Source organism: Nylanderia fulva, unplaced genomic scaffold, assembly GCF_048542155.1.
Source record: "Nylanderia fulva isolate GAGA-0341 unplaced genomic scaffold, ASM4854215v1 Scaffold4, whole genome shotgun sequence".
NCBI classification, from domain to species: domain Eukaryota; kingdom Metazoa; phylum Arthropoda; class Insecta; order Hymenoptera; family Formicidae; genus Nylanderia; species Nylanderia fulva.
The window spans coordinates 5723916-5749244 of NW_028190476.1; the positions used below are offsets into that span (position 1 = coordinate 5723916).

The 25329-nt window shown below is 40.2% G+C and overlaps 1 protein-coding gene across 7 annotated transcripts in view; it reads right to left on the reverse strand.

The window, feature by feature from the left end:
* LOC114937766 (growth factor receptor-bound protein 14) overlaps positions 1–25329 on the reverse strand; it is a 295927-nt gene that overhangs the window by 4677 nt on the left and 265921 nt on the right. For all 7 annotated transcript variants that reach the window (XM_029311373.2, XM_085486113.1, XM_029311378.2 and 4 more), the window contains one exon: positions 3335–3603. In XM_029311373.2, the coding sequence (XP_029167206.1) occupies positions 3335–3603 (269 nt within the window). The remainder of the gene's footprint in view (positions 1–3334; positions 3604–25329) is intronic.

The window sequence follows — 25329 nt, forward strand, 5'->3', positions numbered from 1 at the left end:
TGGAGGTCAGGGGATGTAACGACGACGACAGGACCGACCGGTCGGTCACGAAGCAGGTTGGCTGCTGCTGCAGCAGCGTAAGAGAGAAAGAGAGAGAGAGAGCTAGTCGCATGCGTCGTAAAATGCTCGCAACGCGGCCACGCGATCGTAAAACTCTGGCGAGTGGAAGAAGCGGTTCCCTTCTTCTTTCCCGGTACTTTTACACTCAGGAATCCCGCTGCCGTCTCCGAAGAGAGAAGAACTCCCTTTTCGATAAAATTTTATCAAACACTCGTCGCCCTTTCTCCAATTAACCCTGCTGATACTTTTGCTATTACGCGTATTGGGTATTATATTATATTGGTATTGGGGATATTGGTTTATTAATATCTATTAGAATAATATTTATATGTGGAAGGTGAAGAATTTATATAATAGATAGTTATATAAAAATTTTAATTTTATTTATAATGTTTTTTAGCTGGAATTACTAAAAGAGCTCAAATTCCTTTTTCCGTTTGATTACCTTTGGCAATAGCAGCTCCAACTCCAGTTTCAGGATTAGTTCATTCTTCAACATTAGTAACTGCTGGTGTTTATTTGTTAATTCGATTTAATAAAGTTTTTCTATATTTAGAGGAGTATAGATAAAATTTTATTTTACCTTTCAGTTTTGACAATATTTATATCAGGTTTGATGGCTAATTTTGAAATTGATTTAAAAAAAAAATTATTGCTTTGTCCAGTTTAATTAGGTACCAATTTGATACCATTAATGACGTATCGTACACTAATCCTCATGTAGCTGTGTTTACGAGAAAATTCCCTGCCAATCGACGTTCCGTAAAACAACATCTTTAAAAAACAGCAATCTTTTACCGTGGAAAATCCACTCGGTTGCTTGCTTTTTTATCTACACCGCGTAACCCAGTTTTTTAATCATCTCGCCCGTATTATTCATATACAGAGACGGTAATGTTTGCAAATGTCCGGCATCGCCTTCCATCAACCCTGATGCTCACCCAATAGAATATTCATGCGAGTGAATATTCCGCGTCCGCCAGGCAAGCAGATAACACACCGACGCGACGGTAGTTTCAGCTACGGAACGGTAATGTCCAAGGACTATCCCGAGTTAGGATAACGACGTTACAGTTCCGTACAATACAAAGGAGCCCCCGTCCATCGGTAGGATATATATATAGATGATCATCCTGCTCTATCTCTCGAGCTAACTCGTAACGTTGCGAGAAACAAAAGGCGATTAGTAAACAATGTTTGGAGTGGAATCGATTAGAGGTTTTTCGCATCCAACGACAACGATGAGCGTGTGTCAGGTTCTCTTCCTCCTTCTCTATTACTTCCCTTCTTCTCTCCTTTTCGTCATTGTCGGTACGAGAAAGAGAGAAAGAACGAGGAAGAGAATACGACGAGAAGGCGGGTACGATCGAGATTATGCAAATTTATGCAAGAGCCCCCTGAACGAACGTAAAACCCGGAGACAACTACGTGATCTCCGAGCACTCAATTACCCGGAGCTAAGCGCGACGAGATAGATGGAGAGAGTCGTTAATTAACCATTTATCCGCGATTGCCGACGCTGGTACGGCGAATAAAAGATGAGATCGAAGAACACACATACAGAGGAAGAGATAAGAGGATAGAACAAGCGAGAAACCGTAACATCGGCAGAATGCCGCTGATCGTTCGGGTCGAGAGAGGAGGTCATCGATAGATGATCAACGTCAACTCGCTGCATTGGAAGACTCATTAGCTCGAAACACAAGGAGATACAAGTGAGAAAATATTATCGATACGGAATGTCGGAATCGACTTATTTACTTGAATTTGTACACGGAACATAGTGAATTGTACGTATTCATATTTCTTTTTGTGGTAAATATTAATCAGAGAAACTCTTATAAGATTCTTCCTTATAAGAGAAAATTCTCTCCGCGTAGTTTTCAAATTTTTTTTTCAATTCTCACACGCAAATATTTTATTAATTACACTTTTTTAAAATGATTTAATCATTACAGCTCTATATTACTACTCTTAGCATCTAGTTACGCTACGCCATTTTGCTCCGCTAAATATGTAACGCACTCTGGAGAGCAATGTCCCATCTCAAGAGTGGCTATGCGAATATAATGAAATCTAATTTAGGATATTAATAATTTCTAACGTTTCAAAGGCGTGTCTACACGTGTAACGCTCGCTGGGATTACCACGAGGTCAATACGGGTTAAATGCGAAGGTCAATGTGGTCGCGGTGACGGATTCGGACAAGGCGGTACAGTTAGAGGCAACGGGGGCAAAAAAAAAAGAAGAAAGGGAGAGAAGATGAAAGGAGGAAAGATTTATTATGCTCGAATAAATTCATTTGAAACATAATGAGAAACCATAATTACTAATATATCAAAAAGGACTGCAAACTAGCAACTTGTATTCGCTTCATCTCTTGTTGATCTTTTTTTTTTTTTGGAAAGCTTGTAATTTTTAAAAAATATTTTCTCAACAATTATGAAAAAAATACGCACGTATTATTATTATTATTATTATTTAAATGTAAAATAATACGCATAAGCAAACACAGAACCGCAAGTATCGCCTTTGAAATTCAAATACGCGAGCGACCACAAGTAGATTAGCAAATAATACGATATTAACAAAGAGAGAGAGAGAGAGAAAGACGAGGAGCAAAGGTGGGCGAAAGAAACAGAGGATGCTCAATAGGAATTCGTCGTGATTTACGATCGCTCGTAATAATCGCGATGAGGATTACGTAAGCGTCGGTCAGGCGTGTCGTTCGCGCCGGCATGTTCGAGGTCGTAAACCGGTTCGAGGCGGACCCTCTCCGGATGATGACGGTTATCATCGCTAGAATCGATGCGATCGGGATTTTGGAAGGAGGCATCTTTACGATGCCGCAGTTGTAACCCGCGATGATGCTCTATCAATCATCCCGCGGGCGTGATCGAGCGATCCGACTCCGAAAAAGTAGCTTTGACATAATCGCGGTTGAAGATTCTACACAGTCTTTAAATATATACGTAAATTTAATTTTTTTTTCTTAGAGAAATTTGTAGTTATATTTTTAGAATAAAGATCATCTCTTCTCACAACTTGCACTCTTACAAATTCCGATATATAATTTTATACAAATTAATTCCTCAATAATAATATAAATGCAAGAAAAAATTCATTAAAATTTCTTTCATTTAAATACCACGCTATGATTAAGCTGAATCTTCTAAAAATAAAATTTACGAGAAGCTAAATGCGAAGATTTGTTACCTCTAACAATATATAGTTGATATTTTTTTTTTTATTAAAAACCGAATGAAAGACTTACCCGTCAACGCTGCCGTGATCCCTTATAATAGCCGCTGCGACATCCCTCTTGAGACCACCGTGAAACCAAGGTTGAAGGACATGTATACCACTGTCGAGTCCATGCAGCCTCATCATAGCGCAGCCGGGTGGTGTGCGCGAGAACGGTCGCCATCTCCGTCGCCAAACCATACCCTCATTCTCAGCTATGTCCTTGGCTTCCTTAGGATCCTCGACTATTCTGCCCACGCTACCCGTAAAATCCATCGCCACGCGAGATCGTATCGACTCCTGCAAAGAGAAAGGATCGACCGTTTATAAATATTCGTCTCGGAAATTAAAGCTTGAATTGTGGCAAGCTTTCCCTTACATGTCCATTTAAAAAAAAATATATATATAATTCTTTCGGAGAATATTTTATTCGTTATAAAATAATGTTCCGGTCAAAATGCGATATCGACTCCTGCAAAGAGAAAGGATCGACCGTTTATAAATTCGTCTCGGAAATTTAAGCTTGATATAAGCTTCCCCTTATACATGTTCGTTTAAAGAAAAAGAATTATTATTATTCTTTCGGAGAATATTTCATCGTTATATAATAATGTTCCGGTGAAAATGCGATACTATATACTTAAATTTCGACGTGCTCAATGATCCTAGGATAAATACGTCCGTCAATAACTCAAGTATAAGTGCGAGTTTGAGCATTTCGACATTTATTTCTGGCAAAAGCGGAAGCCCGTCCTTTACGGACTGGTGTGACACGAAGGGAGACCCGTTTCCGGGCTGCCATGCTTTTATTTGGAATTAGAAACGCGGATAGTTTTCAGTCCGGTAAATAACTCGTCTTGCAAAAGGAAGGGAGAGAAAAAAGTGAATTCTCTCTTCCTGTTTCCTTCTCTTTCTCGGTGACCCACGATGAACAAACTGCGCCTCACAAATCTCTCGTAAAATTATGGTTCGGATGCGATACACCGGTAAAAATCGCAGACGATAACTCATAGCAGCCCGTGTTCCGGCAATAATTTTATCCGTAGTTCTTCCCGCAAATCGCGACTTAGCCATCGACGATAAAAAAACGTCGAATTAAGCCTCGAGATATCATCAGCGAGAGATGATCGACACAACTCGAATAGAGTATTATTAATTTAAAACACCTTAATTTTCAGTATAATTCTGACGGATTGTAGACGCTTATAATCCACAATCTCACGAATCTATCCTAAAATCATCCTTATCAAATTCACAGTTTAAGTATTAGAAATTGTGATTGCCAAACAAGCACCTGCAAAACACCTGGTTCAACATTACCTAAGAGCGATCAATATTTCAAATAAATTCGAGATATATTTGAAAGACCGATATTTTCCCGAAGGATAATTTGAACCATCATACGAGTAAACCTCTGGCTCTTTAGGTTTCTGATAACGAGCAAAAAATCGAAGCGCACGTGGTGGATTAGTCGGTTGTTAAAATAAATAGACGCTCGCGGCACGAGTATACGTTCTGGGGAGAGAAGTACGGGAAAGAGAAAGAGCTCGGGGGTTCCTCATCAGCGAATTATCGTGGAGCGAGAATTCGAGGGTGCTTTCGGGAACCAGGAAAGCCGGTGCGATCGATGTGTTCAACTAGGCTCTTTCCTCTTAGTTTCGATTTACTTCCCTCTTGCTCTCTGGAGAGAGAACAGGAAGATTCTCATCATAGGCTTTCGTCCTGGCGTGGCCTTGATATCGCCCGATGTTTCGACGATTTAGAAACGATTCTCTGGCATAAGATATGGTACTCTATATTTGTGTGAAAAATATCTCTTCTTCGTTATTTATTTATTTTATTTTTTTACGATAATTGCGCTAATTGATTAAAAGAAAATTTTGTATATAAAAAGGCTAACTAATCGAGCATTATTAGATGATTTAAACTAAGTATTTATTCTATATAAGATAATACAGTATAAACGTTTCGACCGCACGCGGTCTTCTTCAGTGTAGGAATTAAAAAGTAGATGATCATAGGTGATTGTAAGTTGCAATTTTATCGCCGAATTAATACATGTCGTGTTGAGTCAAATTACAAAACGTCAGTATATTTCTTACGGATTGATCGCTCTATTGAGATGTTTGGCCGATCTCATAGATTTCATCGTTAGTATGCGAGAAATTATTGTTTTTTTTTTATATTTTATATTTTTATATTTTACTTTTATATTTTTTTATTTTTATACTACTCATAGTGAGATATAATAAATTAATAATATGTCAAAATATAAAAATTGATCTGTGCGCTTACTTGTAATGTTTGTCGCTTCCCAACTAGATCGTACCACCAACGTAACATGACCTCTCATTTTCAAATGTACTCATTTTGTAATTATGTGTGTTTATATAGTTTGAGTGTGTTTAGGATTTTAACGATCTGTTTTTCTTGTGTGTTTTTTTTTATTATTATTACACGTTTGCCAATTTTTCCAATATATCAAAATAAGATTTCGCTAAGCAACTCGGTATCTCTATTTAGATTTAATTTAATTAGTTTCACTGTCTAAAATTTCAACGTTATCCCAATCGAAGGAATGATGTTCATTTGATATGTGATCAGAGATTACCGAATCTAACTTTATGTTGTTAACGCGTTCTTTCATTCTAGTCTGCAATTTTCTATATCAATTCTCCTCAGTGATAAATTGTTTATTTTTCGCCAAGTATGTAGACATTTTTAAAAATGTATCGTCTATATTTTATATTTTTCAATTATCAATTCTTCTCAGACAGAATTTCATTCTACAGCGTGATAAAATATGGCCGTTCGTTTGCATTAAAGAGTAAGATAAAAAAAGAAGTGAAGATATCATAAATACAACGAGAAATTAATAACAGCGCGAGAGAATTTCCGCAGGCAAATTGATTTTTAAACGATGCATCGAGCGATATCAGGGCGAGCGTTTAGCGACTTGACGAGCGCAGCCGAGACCAATCTAAGTCCGGCCACGTGTATATAATATTTTAAGGGATGTCCGATGAGCGAAGTTAACACGCTGCGGGCTTCCCGGTTTCGAGCGAGTTTACAACTTCCGGCCTAACTTGGTCGGTTTGAACATACACAGGGAAAGGAGCGCGTTTGAGAAAGTGAGAGCAAGAGAGAGAGGGAGCTTTTCCGCTTGGCCAGGCTTCCTCATCGTGTTTTATCGTTATTACAAGCTCCTTCGAAGTTTACGACTCTGTGCGGCGGATAACGTTCTCCTTCTCTTTTTCCCTCATCAACCCTCTCGTCGTTCGATCAACTTCCACCCCGGTTCGTGAAGCGCTAGCCGTCGGAAATGACACGTCCAGGTTGCACCATCCTCGCCTTCTCATAAAGAAATTTCGTTACGTCGTTTATGGAAAGTCAACGTCGTAATTTTACATCCAAGGGACGTAATAATCGTCGTTAATAAACGTTACAGCTCTCTTCGCGCAGCTAGATTTTAACATCTCGGTAATTAAGCCGAGTTTGATGCCTCGAAAATTCGATTGAAATCCACCGCGCGAAGCTCTTTATATCAATATTTTCTGTTTATAAAAAATATCTCCCGTTGTCAGCGTATAAAGCTACGTGGTAATATTTTTTTTTTATTTTTCCTCGCAGAGTCTCGTCATTAAAAATAAATACAATCGCCTATTATGATATAAAACAATGCGGATATAATTTTATAAAATTCACCAAACATGATCGGCAAATCGTTAAGTATACACATCACTTTACTGGATTTCTCCATTTCGACATCATATTCGAGATTACTGTTTTTTTTTTTTCTGACATTTCGCTATCTCGCGAAATCGCCAGCGTTTCGCGCGTAAACATTCTTATATCCGCGTATCACCCCATCGCATTATTTCGCTTTACGACATTTTAAATTGTCGCTGATATAACGGTGATATTATGAAATTGCGAGGTACGGTATCGTCAACAACAACGACGTACGCGTTGCATGCGTATATATATATATATATATATATATATATATATATATATATATACCTACATATATATACAATACGCGTCATATATATACAACATATATATATACAACACCAGCGATTGGATTTCCCTTCGTCCTCTTCCTTTCCCGCGGCATTTCGCGACTCCCTCGTTATCGTGAATACCTAACGTTGTTTTACGACCGATAAAAGCATCCCTCCCTTGTCTGCCGGTAGCGTATCATTTTACCCGAGGCTGGTTGCCGCGTATAGTGTCTGTCGAATATACTATGTGTACGTGAGAAATCATCGAATTCGCGAATAAAATACATTTCTCCGCGAATATGTGCCACGCAGACATTCGCGCACGAACGACGCATGCATTACGTGATTTAATCAAAATAATATTCGACACATCTGCCTGAAATTTATTGCAACTAATAATAATTTTGGCATAGAATTTTTAATTCGCTGCACGGTAAAAAAATATTGTGAGATAGTAATTAATTTTTTACGTGAAATATATTTGATTAATTTTTTTCTATCGTTACTAGCGTCCCCAGTCTCTAAGACGATAAATCGTATGATTAGCAGACGAACCTGTATTATTTTTAACTTGATCACTATTACACGAGAGACAACTCGCTAGTCGCCGGTTAAAAACGCATCAACCGATCAATAGTCACTCTTTCCGCGTGTTACTGGGTTACTATCTCGTCTCGTGAGCGAGCGATAGCATAATGCGCCGAGAGATCGCTCTCGCGAACAGTTGGAATGAAGAGAAAATAGGACATGCGATTAAATTCCAAGAATTTAATCAGCTAAATAAAAATTTGCTTTATCTGGACATTTAATTTTATAAAATTACATCGCATTGTTTTATATCATAATAAGCGATTGTTTTTTTATAACAACTCTGCGAAGAAAAGTAAAAAAAATGTTACCACGTAGCTTGGTATATGCTAATAATAATGGATGTGGAGTTTACGGGAGATATTTGTTATAAACAGAAAATATTTATACAGAGCGTCGAAGATGCATTTAAATTGCATTTCGATCAAAAATGTTTCGAACATAAAATAAATGTCGTTTATGCGCGTGGCAATAAATAATCAGACGGAAAACGATCCTCGTCGGGCTTCCGTGAGTTCCAACTCGCGGGGGTCAACCACGGTCGAAGTAAAGAAAAGAGGGAGAAAGTGGGAGAAGTTGCACCTGGAGACTCGCGGCTACTGCGATCGACCCGACTCACGCGGTATCGATTCCAGGTGACCAGACCCTATCGCTATCGGCCACGTGGGCGCACGTCGGTCCCACGTGACCAAAGAGATAAAAAGGATTCCTTCAAAACGGGCGCGCGCAAGAAATTTTTGCATAATTTCCCATTATACATATTTACTCGGAAAACACCGGCATCGCTGTGCGAGACACGTCGCCGAGAGCTTTATCGAGGCTGGATATGCTATTTCCGGTAGTCGTACCACGGGAGGTTTTTATCGTTATACTCGTCACTCTCTCTCTCTCTCTCCCTCACCTCATCGAGCAACGCCAGAGACGGCTAATATTTTGCAGAAATAAAGAGAAGCCGCACCGCAACACTTTATTTATAGGAGCTTAATCCGACAGCATTTTTCTAAGCTTGCATAACCCGGTTTTTAACTTGATATTTTTTAATCTCCGATGTTTCTGACTTCAAATTTGTAAATATCTATATATATATATATATACATCAAAACGTAAAAATATATAATGATTTTTGGAGAACAAGAAGATGGTTTTGCGCCATACGGGTATCTAGGATTTTTGCTTTATAATTATAATAAATTTAGACATCTCTTTTTTGCATCTTCAAATGATTCATTTTGATTATAAATTGAATTATTTATGTAGAGAGGAAGAAAGTGATTTTTCTCGATTTTTTCAAAAAATGTACGTCTTCATTTTATGAACAAAATATATTTATTCTTCATCAAAACGTAAAAATATATAATGATTTTTGGAGAACAAGAAGATGGTTTTGCGCCATACGGGTATCTAGGATTTTTGCTTTATAATTATAATAAATTTAGACATCTCTTTTTTGCATCTAAAAATGATTCATTTTAATTATAAATTGAACTATTTATGTAGAGAGGGAGAAAGCGATTTTTTTCAAAAAATGTACGTCTTCATTTTATGAACAAAATATATTTATTCTTTGCGTTTCTACGAAAACAATTCCCCTGGAAAATCACGCCAAGGTTATACATTAATTAATCCATCGATCGAATTTGCGAAATGCGTTTGCGGTTAATGGCAAACGGCAGCGATCGCGAGGAAATTTGTGGGACAGGGTTGACAACCCCTGACAAGCCTGTTGCTAAGCGCTCATCAACTGCCCCTGTGCAGGGTCGAGTAGCCAAGAAACGAACGAACGAACATGGGGCCTGCCTCGCTTCGCACCGATCGACGCCATTGCGCATGCCGGCTCTTTGTTCCCCTCACCCCCTCATATCATGCCCTTCCCTACCCTCCCCTTTTCCATGTCCTTACTTTGCACCCCTGTTCGTCCGCGTGCCCTAATACGAGTCACCGTGGTTCGAAATCGTCTCCCTAGTATAGTACTGTCAAAATAAAAAAAAAAAAAAAAAGAATGCCAGATGTCTACCTCGGATTTCTATTGTGGTCGACGTAATATTCGCTCATTTTTTATCCTTTACATTATTTGGGAAACTCGGGGAATCTATAAGAGCGAGGAAAAAAAAAATTTTTTACACGAGTTTCTTTTTCGTTCGTGTTCCCGATGTGGTCACGCACTATCTTTGAGAGTTATAGCCGCTGTGCTGTATTGAAACTATCGGGGAAAAGTATTTTTCATAGGAAAGTTTCGCAATAAAAAAGTGCTCTAAAAGGATGCTCGGAAATTAAGAAAGTTTTTGTCCATCAGGGACGTCTTTTATCTCTAAACTCGAACATTAGCGCCGGCGAAAAATGTCGAGAGTATTTTATTACGCTAAATTACCCAACGAAAGTACCACCTAAGTTTCGTCGAAACTGGGAGGCCCATAATCCGAACGGTTGTTCGCGACGAGAAAGAAGGAAAAATACAACGAAATTATACCTACAATACGGAAAGGGATTTGTTAGTATATATATAGAAAAATTAAAAATGTCATAAAATTATTTCTATTTTTGAGCTACATTCTGCAACAAAATGTCTTTTAACAAATAAATTTACGTATATATCGATGTGTAAGTACACATCGATATACGTAAATTTATTTGTTAAACTACTTTGTTGCCTAAGTATATTCAGTGTATATATTATAATTTTTTATATTCTATTTTAAAATAAATGTCCAATAAGTTACTTATAAACATTTATATATATATATATATATATATTCTTTTAACTTTCACGATTGTTAATACTTGATTTTTTAAACTATTCTAGTTATATCTCTTAAAGGATCCCAGACAGCACATAATATTTATAAAATATTTATAGGATATTTATAATAATTATTTTAATATTTTATAAATATTTGTCATAAATATTTTATAAATTGTTTAAAATTTGGTTGATTAGATGTTTTTGTGTTTTTCAAACTCTATTTAGCCATTTATAAAAAGTTAAAAATGTTTATAAGTAACTTATTGGACATTATATATATATATATATATATATACGAGTACGAGAGAGATTCGGAGCTAAGATAACGCGCTTTGGCTTACGACATCCCTGCGCAGGGATGTTACACAACAGTCTCGCCGGCAGCAACGAGAGTCCGCTGTCGTACGACTGCACAATGACGCACGTAGAGCAACTCGGTATTAATTGTCCGAGGTTATCGGACAAAGGCGAATTTATACTGTCACAATGCCGTCGTCGGTGCGCGTCTTCGTCGTCGTCAGCGGTGCAGCTTTCGCGAACCTCTCTCTCTCTCTCTCATTGTGGAGGGCGCACACAGTAGAAGAGGACGTCTCCTAAATTGCATCGGATACGCTCGGTCTCAGATAGCAGTCGACCGGTAGTTTAGATAGACGTTAATTGTGCCCGGCGATTCGCTTGGGAACATGTCCGGCACAGAGGAAAAGAGAGAGAGAGAGAGAGAGAGAAATGCAAGACTAAGTTTGTTCTGTGAAATAATGGAAGAACGGCCGTCCAACGACATTAGCCCGGTCACATCGTCGAACAAAGACAAATTACGCGGACGAACGAGCTGTGCGGTACCTCGGCTTTTCAAGAGATCCCTATCGTCGCGTTACGCAACCATCCGAGCTCTCCAGCCGGACCGATGATTGACGTAAAATTATGCAAAAACTGTCGTCTCCTCTTTATGGCAAAAAACTTGAGGCGAGAGCAATCTGACATCATCCTCGAGAGATACAGTCGATAATATAACAGATTTTTTTTTTCAATTATGCAGATTATCGGGAAACAGCAAACAAGATTGTAGATATCTAGTATCTGAAAATAAACGGATACAATTGCGTGATATAATTTTCATCACTCTATAAACGCGTGATTTCTCAAAAAAAAAAAAGTAGAGCTTATCCGAATCATATTCATTATAATATAATCAAGTTACGGGCTCGTCTCGCGAGTCTCTCCTCTTTCGCCGTAAAATGTACAATTTGCATCGTGATCTTCTCTCATCAGACTCTCATGCCGACGCGTTAATAGATAATAAAAAAAAAAAAAGAAAGAAGAACGTTATGTATCTTAAAATGCTAATAAGCCAACTTGCCATTCTCGTCGTGTCGTTAACTAGCACCCCTAGTTTGAGTTAAATAATATTCCAACTTTACACCGCCTGCAACAAGTTTCCCAACAAGTTTTAAACAAGCTTGTACTACTTGTTAGGAAAAAGAAAGAGAGAAAGTATCGTGCGGAGTGCGCTTAAAGCGCGCCTCGGTCGTTATAGGGGCACTGCAGATGTAGACCGATAACTTATGTGCACCCTTGCACTCCGTCAGCGACGTCGCGCGAGTGCATAATGCGCGTCGCGTGGGCGTGCACCGGCATTCAGATGCGTTCGATCTCTCGGCATCCTCTCGCGTGGTATACGTGCACGGCGATTATGCTTAGCCTTATGTGTCGCATATATAAGTATGTAAGAGCGAGAAAGAGAGAGAGAGAAGAGAGGAGTGATAAATCGGCTCGGTCGCGCCTGTGCAATTTAAATAATAAACGACACGCTCGAAGCGGTTTCGAAACCCCGGAGAAAAAGCCGAGAGGCCCAGCGTTGCAATTACGCCGCTAATGTCGTGCCGAACTAATTTAATTCGCGCATTTTCCAACTAACGTTGCTCGCCGTGAATTTTGCAATTTATGAAGTCGCGATAAGAATGATTTTACACTAACCTCGGAGCGTATTCCTTGCTCGATCGCTTATCAAGAAGCTACCTGATAAAATGCGAGTGAATCATACCGAGTTCTATTTAACGAACCTTTGTATTACACGTGCAGGCAAAGTGGCACTTTCGGTGCATGTTTTTTGTGCGGGAAGTGGCCGATTTCCCCCGCCGCCATCTAGCGGCGACGCGGTGAGTGAATAAGCCGCGTTCAAAGCCATTATCTACGGCTCAGCCGCGGTAAAAGTCATTGTATACGGCTGAAGCCGTAGGCAATGTATTGAACACGGCTATTCCCACACCGTGCCGCGGCAAGATAGCGGCGTGCGATCGGCCGCCTCGCGCACAGAAAACGCGCAGAAACAGCCACTTTGCCTGCACTTGTAATACAAAATAATATGTGTATCAAGTGCGGAAAGTTGACAATTGGTCACGAGTGCGGGGGATGGACGCACAAGCCGAAGGCGAGAATATACTATTCTTTATCTATCGTTCCGAATGATGTTCCAATAATGAAATGTCCGATTTGAAACAATATTTACACTATATATCGCGATGAAGAAATTACTTGAGGAATGTATGGTCCTTGAAGGAGTCAAGGACCATAATCAACGTGTTCCTCTCTCAAGGTGCACTATCGCATCTTTTAACACAGACACCCTCGGTGGTGGCTAGAGTGGGACACGGAAATCTGAAGGACGTGGAGGCAACGAGAGACGACGAATCGTGCACACAATGGCTTGTTGTGCCGTATAAGCCCCACTTCGGCTTCTCTTAGAACTCGGTCTGAACCGCATGATAGCGCCAGATGACTCGCTTTCTCGGGGGGAAATGTACGACAATGCACGTCGCAACGCATCGTCGTCTCCCTTGGAGGAACCGAAAATTGCGCCGGTAGGCAAAAGCGGAAGTGCGCAAAGGCACTCGCAGCTATCGATCGCGAGTTACTCGCGGGAAATGGCTTGTTAAGAAGATTGGGAAGGACCGAATGAGCTTCGCGAAGGAGCACGAAAGCTTCTTGGCTTTCTCGGCGAATCGATGAGAAATACACCGGTACAGGAGACTGCGTCTATTAGGCCACCTTGCTATGAATCTTTTGATATATGGTATTCAAAATTATAATTTGAAATCATTTTATGTTATATTATAATTCTATCGTAATTGCAATTGCATCGTGTAACGCGTATCAGTTACAAAATAATTGTATTCCTTTGCAAATAATAATTATTCTAAATAACAAATATTCTTCGCTGCAAAACAATGTGCTGTCCACGTTTTTATATTATTATGCACAATTGGTGAAATCCAAATGCGCTCATTTATTAAATTTGTAATGCACGCTCTTGTTTATAAACTTTTCTGATTAAAATTTAATTACGCGGACAATATATGACGCAGTCGAAATTCATGTGTCAGAATTTGCGCTCGATATGGTTTATGTATTCAACGGGTGAAATATAAAGAGTGTAAGACGGCAAAGTGCCAGCGCGCATGAGATAAAATTAGCCGATCGGTCACGTGTACAGTGTTCCCAACAGAAGTGTTAAACAATTTTGCCAGAGGCACGTTCCAGTGTGAATAAAAATAGATGCGTTAATTCTGAGCGGAATGGAAGGGAGATAGCAAGAGCAAGAGATGAGCGCCGCGGGACAGTCGACCGATTATTGACATCAATGCACCTTTTAACTTGCTCAAACGGTCTTCGTTATTTCAACATTAAATTAACTGCCGGGGGCCAAGTGTCACGAATTCCCGTTCTCTCACAACGTATCATGAAAGCCAAAATTTTTCACGGCACTCTCATCATCGCTTCTTTTAACCCGAGGGGAATCCTAGAATATTTATCATTTTTTTCAACGTGCTTTTTATTTCGAGAGTACTCTTAATTGCGATGCTGTTTCTCTCTTTTGACGTACATGTCTAGAGGCATATCCCTGTCTGTTGAGAAAAAAAAAAAAAAAGAAACAATGTACTCGAGATCTCTTAGTAACGAAGTTTTTAATTTAAGATCCGGAAGAGAATCAAAATATTAAAGCTTATCCCCGTAATTGCTGCAATTGAGAAAATAGACGAGTCATCGAGATTCGTCTATCTTCTCAATTGTAGCAATTCATCGAGCAAGATGATATTCAAAGGCAAGTTCTCTTTTCGAGGAAGCTCGCAGGGTCAAGTCCCGAGAGTGCAGCGGCCTAATGACGTTTGCGCCGAGATTAATCTCCGGTCGCGCGCGACTTATGCAAAGTCATACTTGAAGTAACTCCGACTTCGCTCGGCGGTAAATTAATCAAGATCGGAATTAGCGGCCCCGCTGCAACCTTGCTGCACGCTCGCGTCATTAATGGGTTATCTGAGGCTGAGAAGCATGAAAAAAAATAAGTTAATTCCCTCTAACGATTACGTAACGAAAAATTTCTTCCGCGCGCGAGATACGTTTTTTTTTAAATAATTTAATTATAATACCATTTTTCTTAAGAAATTACTCTATCAAATATACTTTTATTTAACATTAAGGGAGCTAATAATAAAAGAAAAAATAATAAAAACATAATATTTAATTATTCATTAAAACTTAAAAAAATTAGAACACGAAATTTTTTTCTCGTATCTAAAAAAAATTGCAATCGTCCAATGTACTAAAAACATTGGTCCACCACATCATTCACTGATTTACGCGTGTCAACCGCCCGCGGCAAACGCACTAAAAAAAGGGTTTCTTTTGACGGCTGTCCTTGGCCGTGACTGGTTCGTCCTCGACGTGCACGTGATTACCTTGAACAAGAAGTCCCAAAAGCTTACGTCATCCGACTCGTTTTGATACCCGTCAATCCGGTGCACGTGAAAGCATCGTTTAGCTATACATGTATTTTTTTTTTTTTTTTATTATGGAATCATGCTTTTCTAAGCGATGCATCATAGTGCGCGACGTGCAAATTTTGTATCAATTCAAATTTAATTAAATTTTTTCAATTTTCATTTATGGTAAACATAATATTAATTCTGTACGCTGCGCCAATAATTAATTCGTACTCATTTGTCAAAAGGAAAGCCAGAGGATCGAAATGATTACACAAAGGCAATCTATATAAATCAAGCAGATTGAATCTGAACTTGTTAAAAGCTCTATAATTTTCACTGCAAAAAAAATTATTAATGATGCCGCGAGGTCTCAGGTTCGAGCACGCAATGTAAAATACTTGCGTTACAAAGTTCTTGTTTCGAAGTGCGTGTCTCGTTCTTTCCAAGGGAGAATTACGTTCTTGCGCATAATTGAGGCTTGTACCTCCTTAACAGGCTAGAAAAATCTATGCTCTCGCTTTTGCTCGTACTTTTTAAATAGCTTTTGAAGAACGCGTCGCGTAATCTCTGGCCATTTTCGCTTCCGGCGATTATCCTGCCAAGTAAAAGAAGAGGAGAGAAGGAAGCATAGAGGCAAGAGGAGGCTCGAGAGAAAAGCAACCGCGAGAAAGAGAAGAGGCTAGAAGTTGCGGAGACGAGAGGAAGCCTCGATTTTACCTCGAGGGTAAGATTCGTCGTCGCGTTCCGGAATTATTACCGCGGTCTATAAAGTTATACCCTAGTACGCGCACACCTGGCCAAACAGCATCGGTACATCGGCACAGTAGTGGTGTCTAACTGGGGAATTATACGGACACAGCCGCCGCGCTTGTTAAGCGTTTACGTCGATCGTAAAACCTAAGAATGCCTACCGTCGTCCTCGTAAATACGCGAGACCTCACCAGCATCGTCATCGCCATCGGTGATTGTCTGGCGGTTTTAGAGCGGGCACAAATGCATAAACTCCACGGGTGCCACTCTCTCCCGTGTATAATCATGCAAATTACGCGTATCAACTATTTCGGTCGTTTGTTTCTTCGCCTTTTCCGTCCGAGCTCCTTTCTCCTCGACAACGACAAACGATGACGACGATGGCCCTGAGATTCGATCGACTCTTCCCTCTTCTTCCACTGTGCAACGTTATGTAATACGCCGGTAATTACCACTCTCCAAGAGTACAATGGAGAACCGGTGAGGCGGCGCCGGAGAGCGAAGAAATCTAATGTATGGCCACTTTAGGGGTTTTAGCAACCGTGAAATATGTGCGTAAGCAGGAGCACTTTTAACGTCGACTAGAGAGGCACCGTTACGGAATGGAGATGTGCTTTAACAGGATTCTGTATAACCTCAGATCGCGAGTAACAAATCATTCCGCGTACGATCCTTTAATAAAAAAAGTACACGGAGATTTTTCTCTCAAAATTTACTCTAAAAATCATGGTAATCACACAGAAATATGATTTTGTGGTAAATATTAATCAGAACAAAACTCTTATAAAATTCTTCCAATACCATATTGTCCCATGATTACCAGATCGCGAATAACAAATCATTTCGCGATCGATCCTTTAATAAAAAAGCACACGGAGATTTTTCCTCTCAAAATTTACTCTAAAAATCATGGTAATCACACAGAAATATGATGTTGTGGTAAATATTAATCAGAACGAAACTCTTATAAAATTCTTCCAATACCATATTGTCCCATGATTACCAGATCGCGAGTAACAAATCATTTCGCGATCGATCCTTTAATAAAAAAGCACACGGAGATTTTTCCTCTCAAAATTTACTCTAAAAATCATGGTAATCACACAGAAATATGATTTTGTGGTAAATATTAATCAGAACGAAACTCTTATAAAATTCTTCCAATACCATATTGTCCCATGATTACCAGGATTTTAAATTCTAATTGTAAAAGAAAATTCTCTCCGCGTAGGATAAAAGTTGATATTTCTTCACGCTTTTATATCTATAATTTATAATTGGAATTTATTTTTTAAAAATCCGTTCTTTGTACTTTTCATTTTCGGTTTTACAATTAAAAATTTTAGTTTTGCCAGAAATAATATATAAACTCTGAACAATAAAGTATTACATTTAGATTATAATAAAACATTTATTATAATTCTGTAATAAATCCTTTTATAATCTCTTTATTCAAAATCATAATTCGCATTACATATAAAAATTGCACATATAAATATATATAAAATTATACGCGGTATAATTTTTAAGTTTTACAGATTTATATCAATTTATAAGTATAATAAAATAAATTTCACGCAATATCTGTGTAAAATCATATCGAGACAGTTTATCGAATTTCGCGATTATTCGCGTCTCTTTTTTTTTGCGGCACCTAAAAAATGTACTTTTAGCCCCTCTTCTCGAGAAAACTTTAGTCTCCCTTGCCTCGCACCAGTAAATTAATGTTCATACTCGTGTTTGGCATCGGCGACAATATTCTCGGAACGCTTCGGGATTAGGAATGTCGCGAAAATACGGACGACCGCGTAGATTATGTAATAAACGCTGATGATCGCGCGACTCCAGAGCCGCGGCAGCTGCGGAATTACGACGAGCGATAAGAGGATGGGGGTTGAAGGGGGACGAGAAAAAGAACGTGAAATTCGCTAAATGCGGAACGGAACAGCGGACCGCGTCCGAGCTGGCTAAGCGGGGGTTAAACGAAGTTGGACGCGCGCCAATCTGAGCTTGCATCGGCGATATTTATGACTGGCGCTAGGCGATCTATATGATTAAGGTCTTTAAAGTTCCTGCCTTAGCTTGTCGGTGCGAGAGAGAGAGAGAGAGAGAGAGTGCGAACTCGATGTCGTAGTCGTAAAATACCGAAAGAAGGACGATACGAACGGGAACGAGTTATGACTCTGTCCCGATTCGCGGTTATATCGCGTTCCTCGACGAGAATTCACTCTCTTCGAGATTATGCATACGAAGAGGGCTGAAATGGTATCTTTAATACGAATAATCAAAGAGGTATTATTTATTGGATTTAATTATTTATACTTTTATAAATATCAAAATCGCGCGTATTTTAAGAAAATTTGTAGAACAAGGTGAGAAAGTAAAAGATCACAATGACTATCATATGTTGTTTCCTCCGTGTTACTAGGTTACGAGAGACCCTTGTTCTTGTAAACGACCGGTTGGACTTGCGTAACCGGTTTACTGCAGAGGGCTAATAAATCAATTTATTTAGACATTTGAGTAACGGATAGAGATCAAGCGATATACATAGTTGGCCACAAACTGTGTGAAAAAAAACCAGATTTTATTGCTCGCGATCCAATGTGTTAAAACGAGCGTCTGGCGATCCGATGATCGAAAAATGCAACGTCAATACTGACATTTATATAATAGAACCAGTTATATGAAGTTTTTGCGTAAATTGGCGCCAATTTTTTAACACACATATCTAAGTGAAAAAAAAAAAAAAAAAAAAGATTCTATTCCACGCAATTTGCGCAGTCTAACTTCATCTTATCAGTAATCTGCATTTTACATTCTCATCGTACTTATCAGATTGTCGCATTATGTAAAACCAGGCCACGTAGTTTAATCAGTGTTGAGAGAAATAAAAAATTTTTTTTTCCCTCAATCTCAAGACCTTTCCGTTATCCTACATGTATGTGTGTAATTTCCTACGACTCACGCTGAAATCGCATAAATTGCAGAGAGGAAAAAAAAAGGAAAAGAGGAAAGAAGAATCGGTCTCTAACGTCGGCCGTGTCTGTTAGGCCGCGTTACATAATGCAGCGGCGATTAGATAATCGTAATTATAGGTTGCGCAGGAAGTGCAGCGGAGTCCCCGGGGCCCATAATCAGACCCACCCACTCGCGCGCATGCTCGCGTACACACAAACACATGCACCCATCCGCTCGCATGCGCTACATCATCTTGTCCTCACACTCGATCCGCATCGCGATGACGTCCGTGGAGCCTTGCATGCGGCTGATGCGTGCCGCATGTAAATTTCCAGCGGATCGAGTTTCCTGGTTACGACGGAGAAATTCGAGATGGAACGCGGGATTATCCGAAGAAAATATCGAGGAATTTCGTACAAGTACCGAAAGGAAAAGTATCTCGAGATTATTGGAAACTGTTGAAGGATCTCGAAGAATATCCGCGAGCTTAGCGGTGCCCCCCTTTTTTTTTTTTTTTTTGCAGAGACCTTGAAGGGCCAGCATGGAGAACCGTTTCTCCGGATATCGGACGTGTCAGTGGCGCATCAGCGGGAAAGTCTGACAGGAGCGGGCGTCGAGGCCGACGGGCGCGATTCACTGTTATTTCATTTTATCTGCAATTTTTTTGTTCGGATTCGCCAGGCGGATGACGCGGATGTCCGCCACAGAGTTAGCGAAGGGGAAGGGCTACTAGGGTTGGCGATTGCGGAGGGGAGCGATGCGGCAGGGAGAAGAAATCGTTCAATGTCAAGGTTACATGGGCGCACGCGCATAGAATCGACCGTACGCAGAAGAGAGACAAAGACGGCGGCGGAAGAGGACGACCTGCTAGCCTTGGTAGGATGCTCCAACATATAGTGGGGATAAGATGCATCTCCCCGGTTGCATCTGGTCGGCGAAAATATATAATGCCAATTGCGTACGCCGCCGTTTGCCCGGGGTTTACTGAGTAAGCACGCGGAATTTATTTGGATGAGAACAGCTGCGAGGGAGATTACCACCATTCGCTTTGCTGTTTTGTATTCGCGAAATACGTAAGAGTGGAATGTCCCATTACGTGGTATCTCGTGAGAAGGATTTAGGGGACGAGTGATTAAAGAAAAAAAATAATAATAAAAGGGAGAGAGAATAATTCAGTCACAATTCGGCGTGACGTTAAATCTGAACGTAATCCCGTCTAGTCTTCGATGCAAGAAAAATACACGGCTGCATTGTTTAATTTCAAACGTATATAGAGTTGAGAAGTTTAATTCGTTTCCTGGTATATAAAGTATATGCTACTTTCTAAATATATATATATAAAATCGCTCGTTCTTTATACACATTTATAAACGATGCGCATCGTTCTTTTATGACAAGATCTTAAGAAAAATAATAAACAACTTTAAATTCGCGAGCCCACGATATTGCCTGGAGCAACTTGTTTCGGTACCGACTTTAATGCACTTCCTAAACGCGAAGAGCGAGAGAGATAGAGAGGCGAGTTTCGAATGCAATTTAAGTTATCCTGAAAAGTAACATCGAGATGCGAGGCACAATTTCCAGAACGCGAACGGCGTTTTCGGCAATCCCTGTTGTCGAGCGTTCGTTAATTGTCCCGCGGTAAGACGAAGCACGTTCCATTTAGTCGGGGAATTGCGAGCCACCGCCTCTCGGAAAATGGGGAAGCGGAATCGACGTAAATTCGTATCGTCCACGAGAGAGTAATCGTTCGCAAAGTATCGAAAAACGATGGGAAAAAACGAAACGCCCGCCGCCGAGAAAGTCGCGCGATAGTTGACATCCGTACATTTTCGTCGTATATTATCGCGACGAATTTTTGAGAGAAAACTCGCCGAAGGACGTTTATTCCATTTATATTCCTAGAAGGGAAAAATTGGAGAGACGGCCACTGTAACAACTTTTACCCCCGAGAATAAGAGAATCGGAAAAACCGTAGTTCTTTCGAAGGATGAAAAAAAAAATAGAAGCTGAATATCTCTCTCGCATACGTATTTTCTCGAATCTTTAAAGTTCTTAGCCGGTTAAAATGTTGTTTGATCTCAAAGCAAGTTACTGTTTTGAAGACATTATAACGTCTCTCCCCCGTTTCTTTCTTCGAGAGTTAAACAAATTTTAACGCGAAGGGAACGCGCGCTTCGATCAGCGGTATTTTCAGAGTTTGTCACGACATAAATGTTAGACGAGCGAACGGAAGAGGGATATTTTTCTCCCTCGGTCGTGTCCCCCTTCTCTCGCTTCCTCTCTTTGGCCGCGGACGACCAGGCGCTTTAATTTATACCCCGTTTAGCCCCGTCTCTTTCTCTCTCGCCGCTCGCTTGAGCCACGAATAAAGCTGCCGGCGAACTTTTTTACTGCTGGTCGCGCATTTTTCGAAAAGCACCGACCGTAGCACTTGCGCGAGCTTTAAGCGACCACGTATTACCATTGAGAAGGGTCATAAAGACGGCGAGGCAACTTGTCTGAGATACGAAAGAAAGGAGAGAGACCGGGGATAAGAAACCCGTGTTTCGTTTTTCGACGATACTTTGACGCGAGGAAGATATCAACAAAGGTCGTAAGTGCACTGGCGAACCATTTTTGAATGTATACTCGCTCATAGAATCATAATCATCTCTCTTGAAGAGAAATGAAAAATGTCATTAGTAAAAATCACATTTCAACGTTTGTTTATGTAAAATTTGAGAAGATTGCACATTTTAAATAATGATTATTATGATAAACCACTATATTATCGCTTTATTTAAATTTAAATAGAGTACATTTTATATCTTATTGTGGTAGATATTAATATTTTTATCGTGGTAAATATTAATGAGAAAAACTCTTATAAAATTCTTCCAATATTATATTGTCGCACGATTATCAGGGTAAATTTTCAGAGAAAATTCTCTCCGTGTACAGATTCGAAGAATAATAAAAAATCGTATAAGAATCCTTCTCTCTCTCTCTTTCTCTCGAAATATAAATGACAGCCGCTGTCAAAATCATTATCGCTTTATATATTTAAATTTAAATAAAGTATATTTTATATATCTTATTGTGATAGATATTAATATTTTTATCGTGGTAAATATTAATGAGAAAAACTCTTATAAAATTCTTCCAATACTATATTGTCGCACGATTATCAGGGTAAATTTTCAGAGAAAATTCTCTCCGTGTACAGATTCGAAGAATAATAAAAAATCGTATAAGAATCCCTCTCTCTCTTTCTCTCGGAATATAAATGACAGCCGCTGTCAAAATCATTCTCTAGACAAAGATCGCAGTTAATCGCGATCGCGGTAGTAGATGAGATGCAGTTTCATCACCGTCGTCGGGAGTGCATTCGATTACGGGGCTAACCTGGTCGCCGCGTATATCCGCCTCGTCTGGGGACGACGGTTATCAGAGCAGACGACGGGTAGCGATAACAATGACGGCGGAGATGGTGCGACGGAAGCAACGCGGGAACGTCCGGCTTTATACCCGCTGGCGATTTAGCGCTGCTGCATTCTCTCGCGAGCAAGTCAAATATCTATATACGGAGAAAACTTCTTTCTCGATAGAATGCTCCTGTCGCGACTTTATCTACGAAATTTCCTTCCCTAAAGAGCTTCACTCCGTTTCTGCTCCAATATATAAAATTAGGAAATTGGTAATAATTTAAATATCAATCATTTATTAACCACGCGACTCTACTTTCGGATATACTTTCTGTTTCTCCGTCTCAACTTTCTAATTAATTTATTCTTCAATATTATTTAATAACGAGAGAATTGTATTTTTTAATTTTAAAAGTCCGAGTGAACAAGTGAATCTGACTAATTGAAAAATTTAATGAATAAAGATACAAGAATAAGTAAGCTTTTAATATAAGATCCCACATATACTCTGATTACGTCACTATGCAATCATTTAATTCCGGCGATGCTGCTTTGTGATGATGTGACTCCTCGAACGTTCCCGTCCTTTTCACTTACGGCGATGCATCCGATGATGCAAGACAGAGATGAAGCGATACGGGCAAGTCAGAGGGTGGGACAGTGTCTCGGCGGAGTCGTAAAGTTAAATTAAAAATTTCCATGCGACAGCTTGGCGAAGGGAAACGTCGCGCCCGGAAATTCCCTCGCTGTCCCCTTGTTGTCCTTCGCCGTCTTATTTCCTCACGAGTTTCGGGAAAATGGGTCAGTTCGATCGTTCATCGGTCTTAGCCTTTCGAACTAATAGTCCTCGAGTTTCTGGGTCGTCGCGATTAATCCTAGGGTTCACAGATTCGTATCTCTTAAATTAATTATCACTCGCGTATATTTTACTTTTTTTTTTTGCAATGATTTTCCATCGGGGCTTTAATCGCGTTTAATCTGCTTCGAAAAATCTGATTTTCTATGTGAAAACGATAAGCTGTGAAAATTGCATCGATTTCTTTTAATATCGAACTTGTTGATACACGTTGAAAAAGCCGAGGAGCCCTCCGGCGAACGCTTCGGAAAATCAGCGATTGGAAATAAATTTTTAACGGAGCACAGAGCCATGCTTTTAACGGAACATCGTATACGCCGTAGTCGCGTACTGTAATAAAAGGACTCGAGAGGCGGCGGAAACGAGGAGGAGAGAGTACGTGAAAGTTTCATAACCGGTGTGTCGTGACTATTTTCGGCGGGCGCATATTTCGTGGCGAAGCGCGGCGCGATAGGCCGGCATAGAGGGAAGAGAGAGAACGACGTCGAGGGAATACCTACCCAAGAGTTTATGTCTACCTTTACGATCCAATTTTGCAGAGCGCAAATGTCCCTTCCCGGCTTCGCGATTCGCCGTATGCAAACTCGTAGCGCCGAGCGATAAGATGGCGAGGAGGAACGACTCGGGGATATTTCGAGAGAGCTTCTCGAAATAAAGCATATAATGAAAGTGGTGAGGAATAAAAGCGCGGAATAAAGTAATCGCGGCTACGAAACGATACCGCGCGTTTTGCACGCTTTCGCGCCGCGCCGGGGCTAAAATATGAGAGTGCCGAAGGAAGCGAGTGCTAGAAAAAGCCTCGCGTCGAGCTTTCTCGTCAGTCTTCGCGCGTTTCGGTGATGTGCCTTTTTTCCTCTTTCTACATTCGTCTTTCTCCGAATCTCTCCTCGACGTGCATACGCATACACTGTTATTCTCCAGACCCACCCGGTACACCGAGAAGTGCTCGCGCGCGCGCACTCATCGCTCGTGTACCATCTATAGCTCTTCCTCCATACCCCAAGAGGGCTCTCTCTCTCTCTCTCTCTCTCGCGGATATATAGGTAGAAGCCGGGTTGGTCGATAGTTCGCGCGTAGCAACAGCCGGCCGGGGCTTTTTGCCCGACTTTTAAACCCCTGACTGTAACCGAGGTGCTGCACTCCCACCCCCAATGAACGGAATCCTCCCTATTCAAGTCTGATACTCTCCCTGGCAACGGATGAAAATGATAAAAGGCGGAGAAAAAAAAGAAGACAATCATATGACTGATGATCGAGAAAAAGATCGACAGGTAGGGACGTCGAATGATTGAAAACGTTACGGTCGGCTGGAGTCAATTGTAAGAATTTTTGCAACATCATGTGACTGTACCGAGAAATTACTCCGGAAATTTCGGAGAAAGAACTCCTCGGACGTACGCGCATGCGTATAGAGTTCATTGATAATAGATGAATAGCGAGGAATCTCCGCACGGCTCAATTTTATATGACTTCTTTCTTTTCTTTTTCACCATTTCTTGAACTCTCGCATTAAATCCCAATAATTAACGCTCGCATTGAAATTCCAAGAAGGTAAAACCCACTTGAATTTAAATGAACGACGGGAGGATCGACGGCCGTGTAACAATGCCGAGGCTTTCCGCATAGGGGAAAAACGGAAAAGAACGTCGCTGTTAGATACTTCCAACATTTCCGGTATCCAAGTCGGCTATCGCACCATTATAAGGGAAATATAATGTCTGACTAAAAGCGACTATGCTTTCACGTCAACCGCGAACGATCTGTTAAACGTCGGGGATACTCGTTAAGTAGTCGGTTGGACGAGATGATGTGATGACGGCGAATAGATTGATCGATGACTAAATGATCGATATTGTCGAGAAAGTTTCAAATCAGTTTATAACAAAGAGAAATTTACGAATCAAAAATAATACATATCGTTCAGTTTGATTACGCAAATTGCTTTTGATGCGAGTTG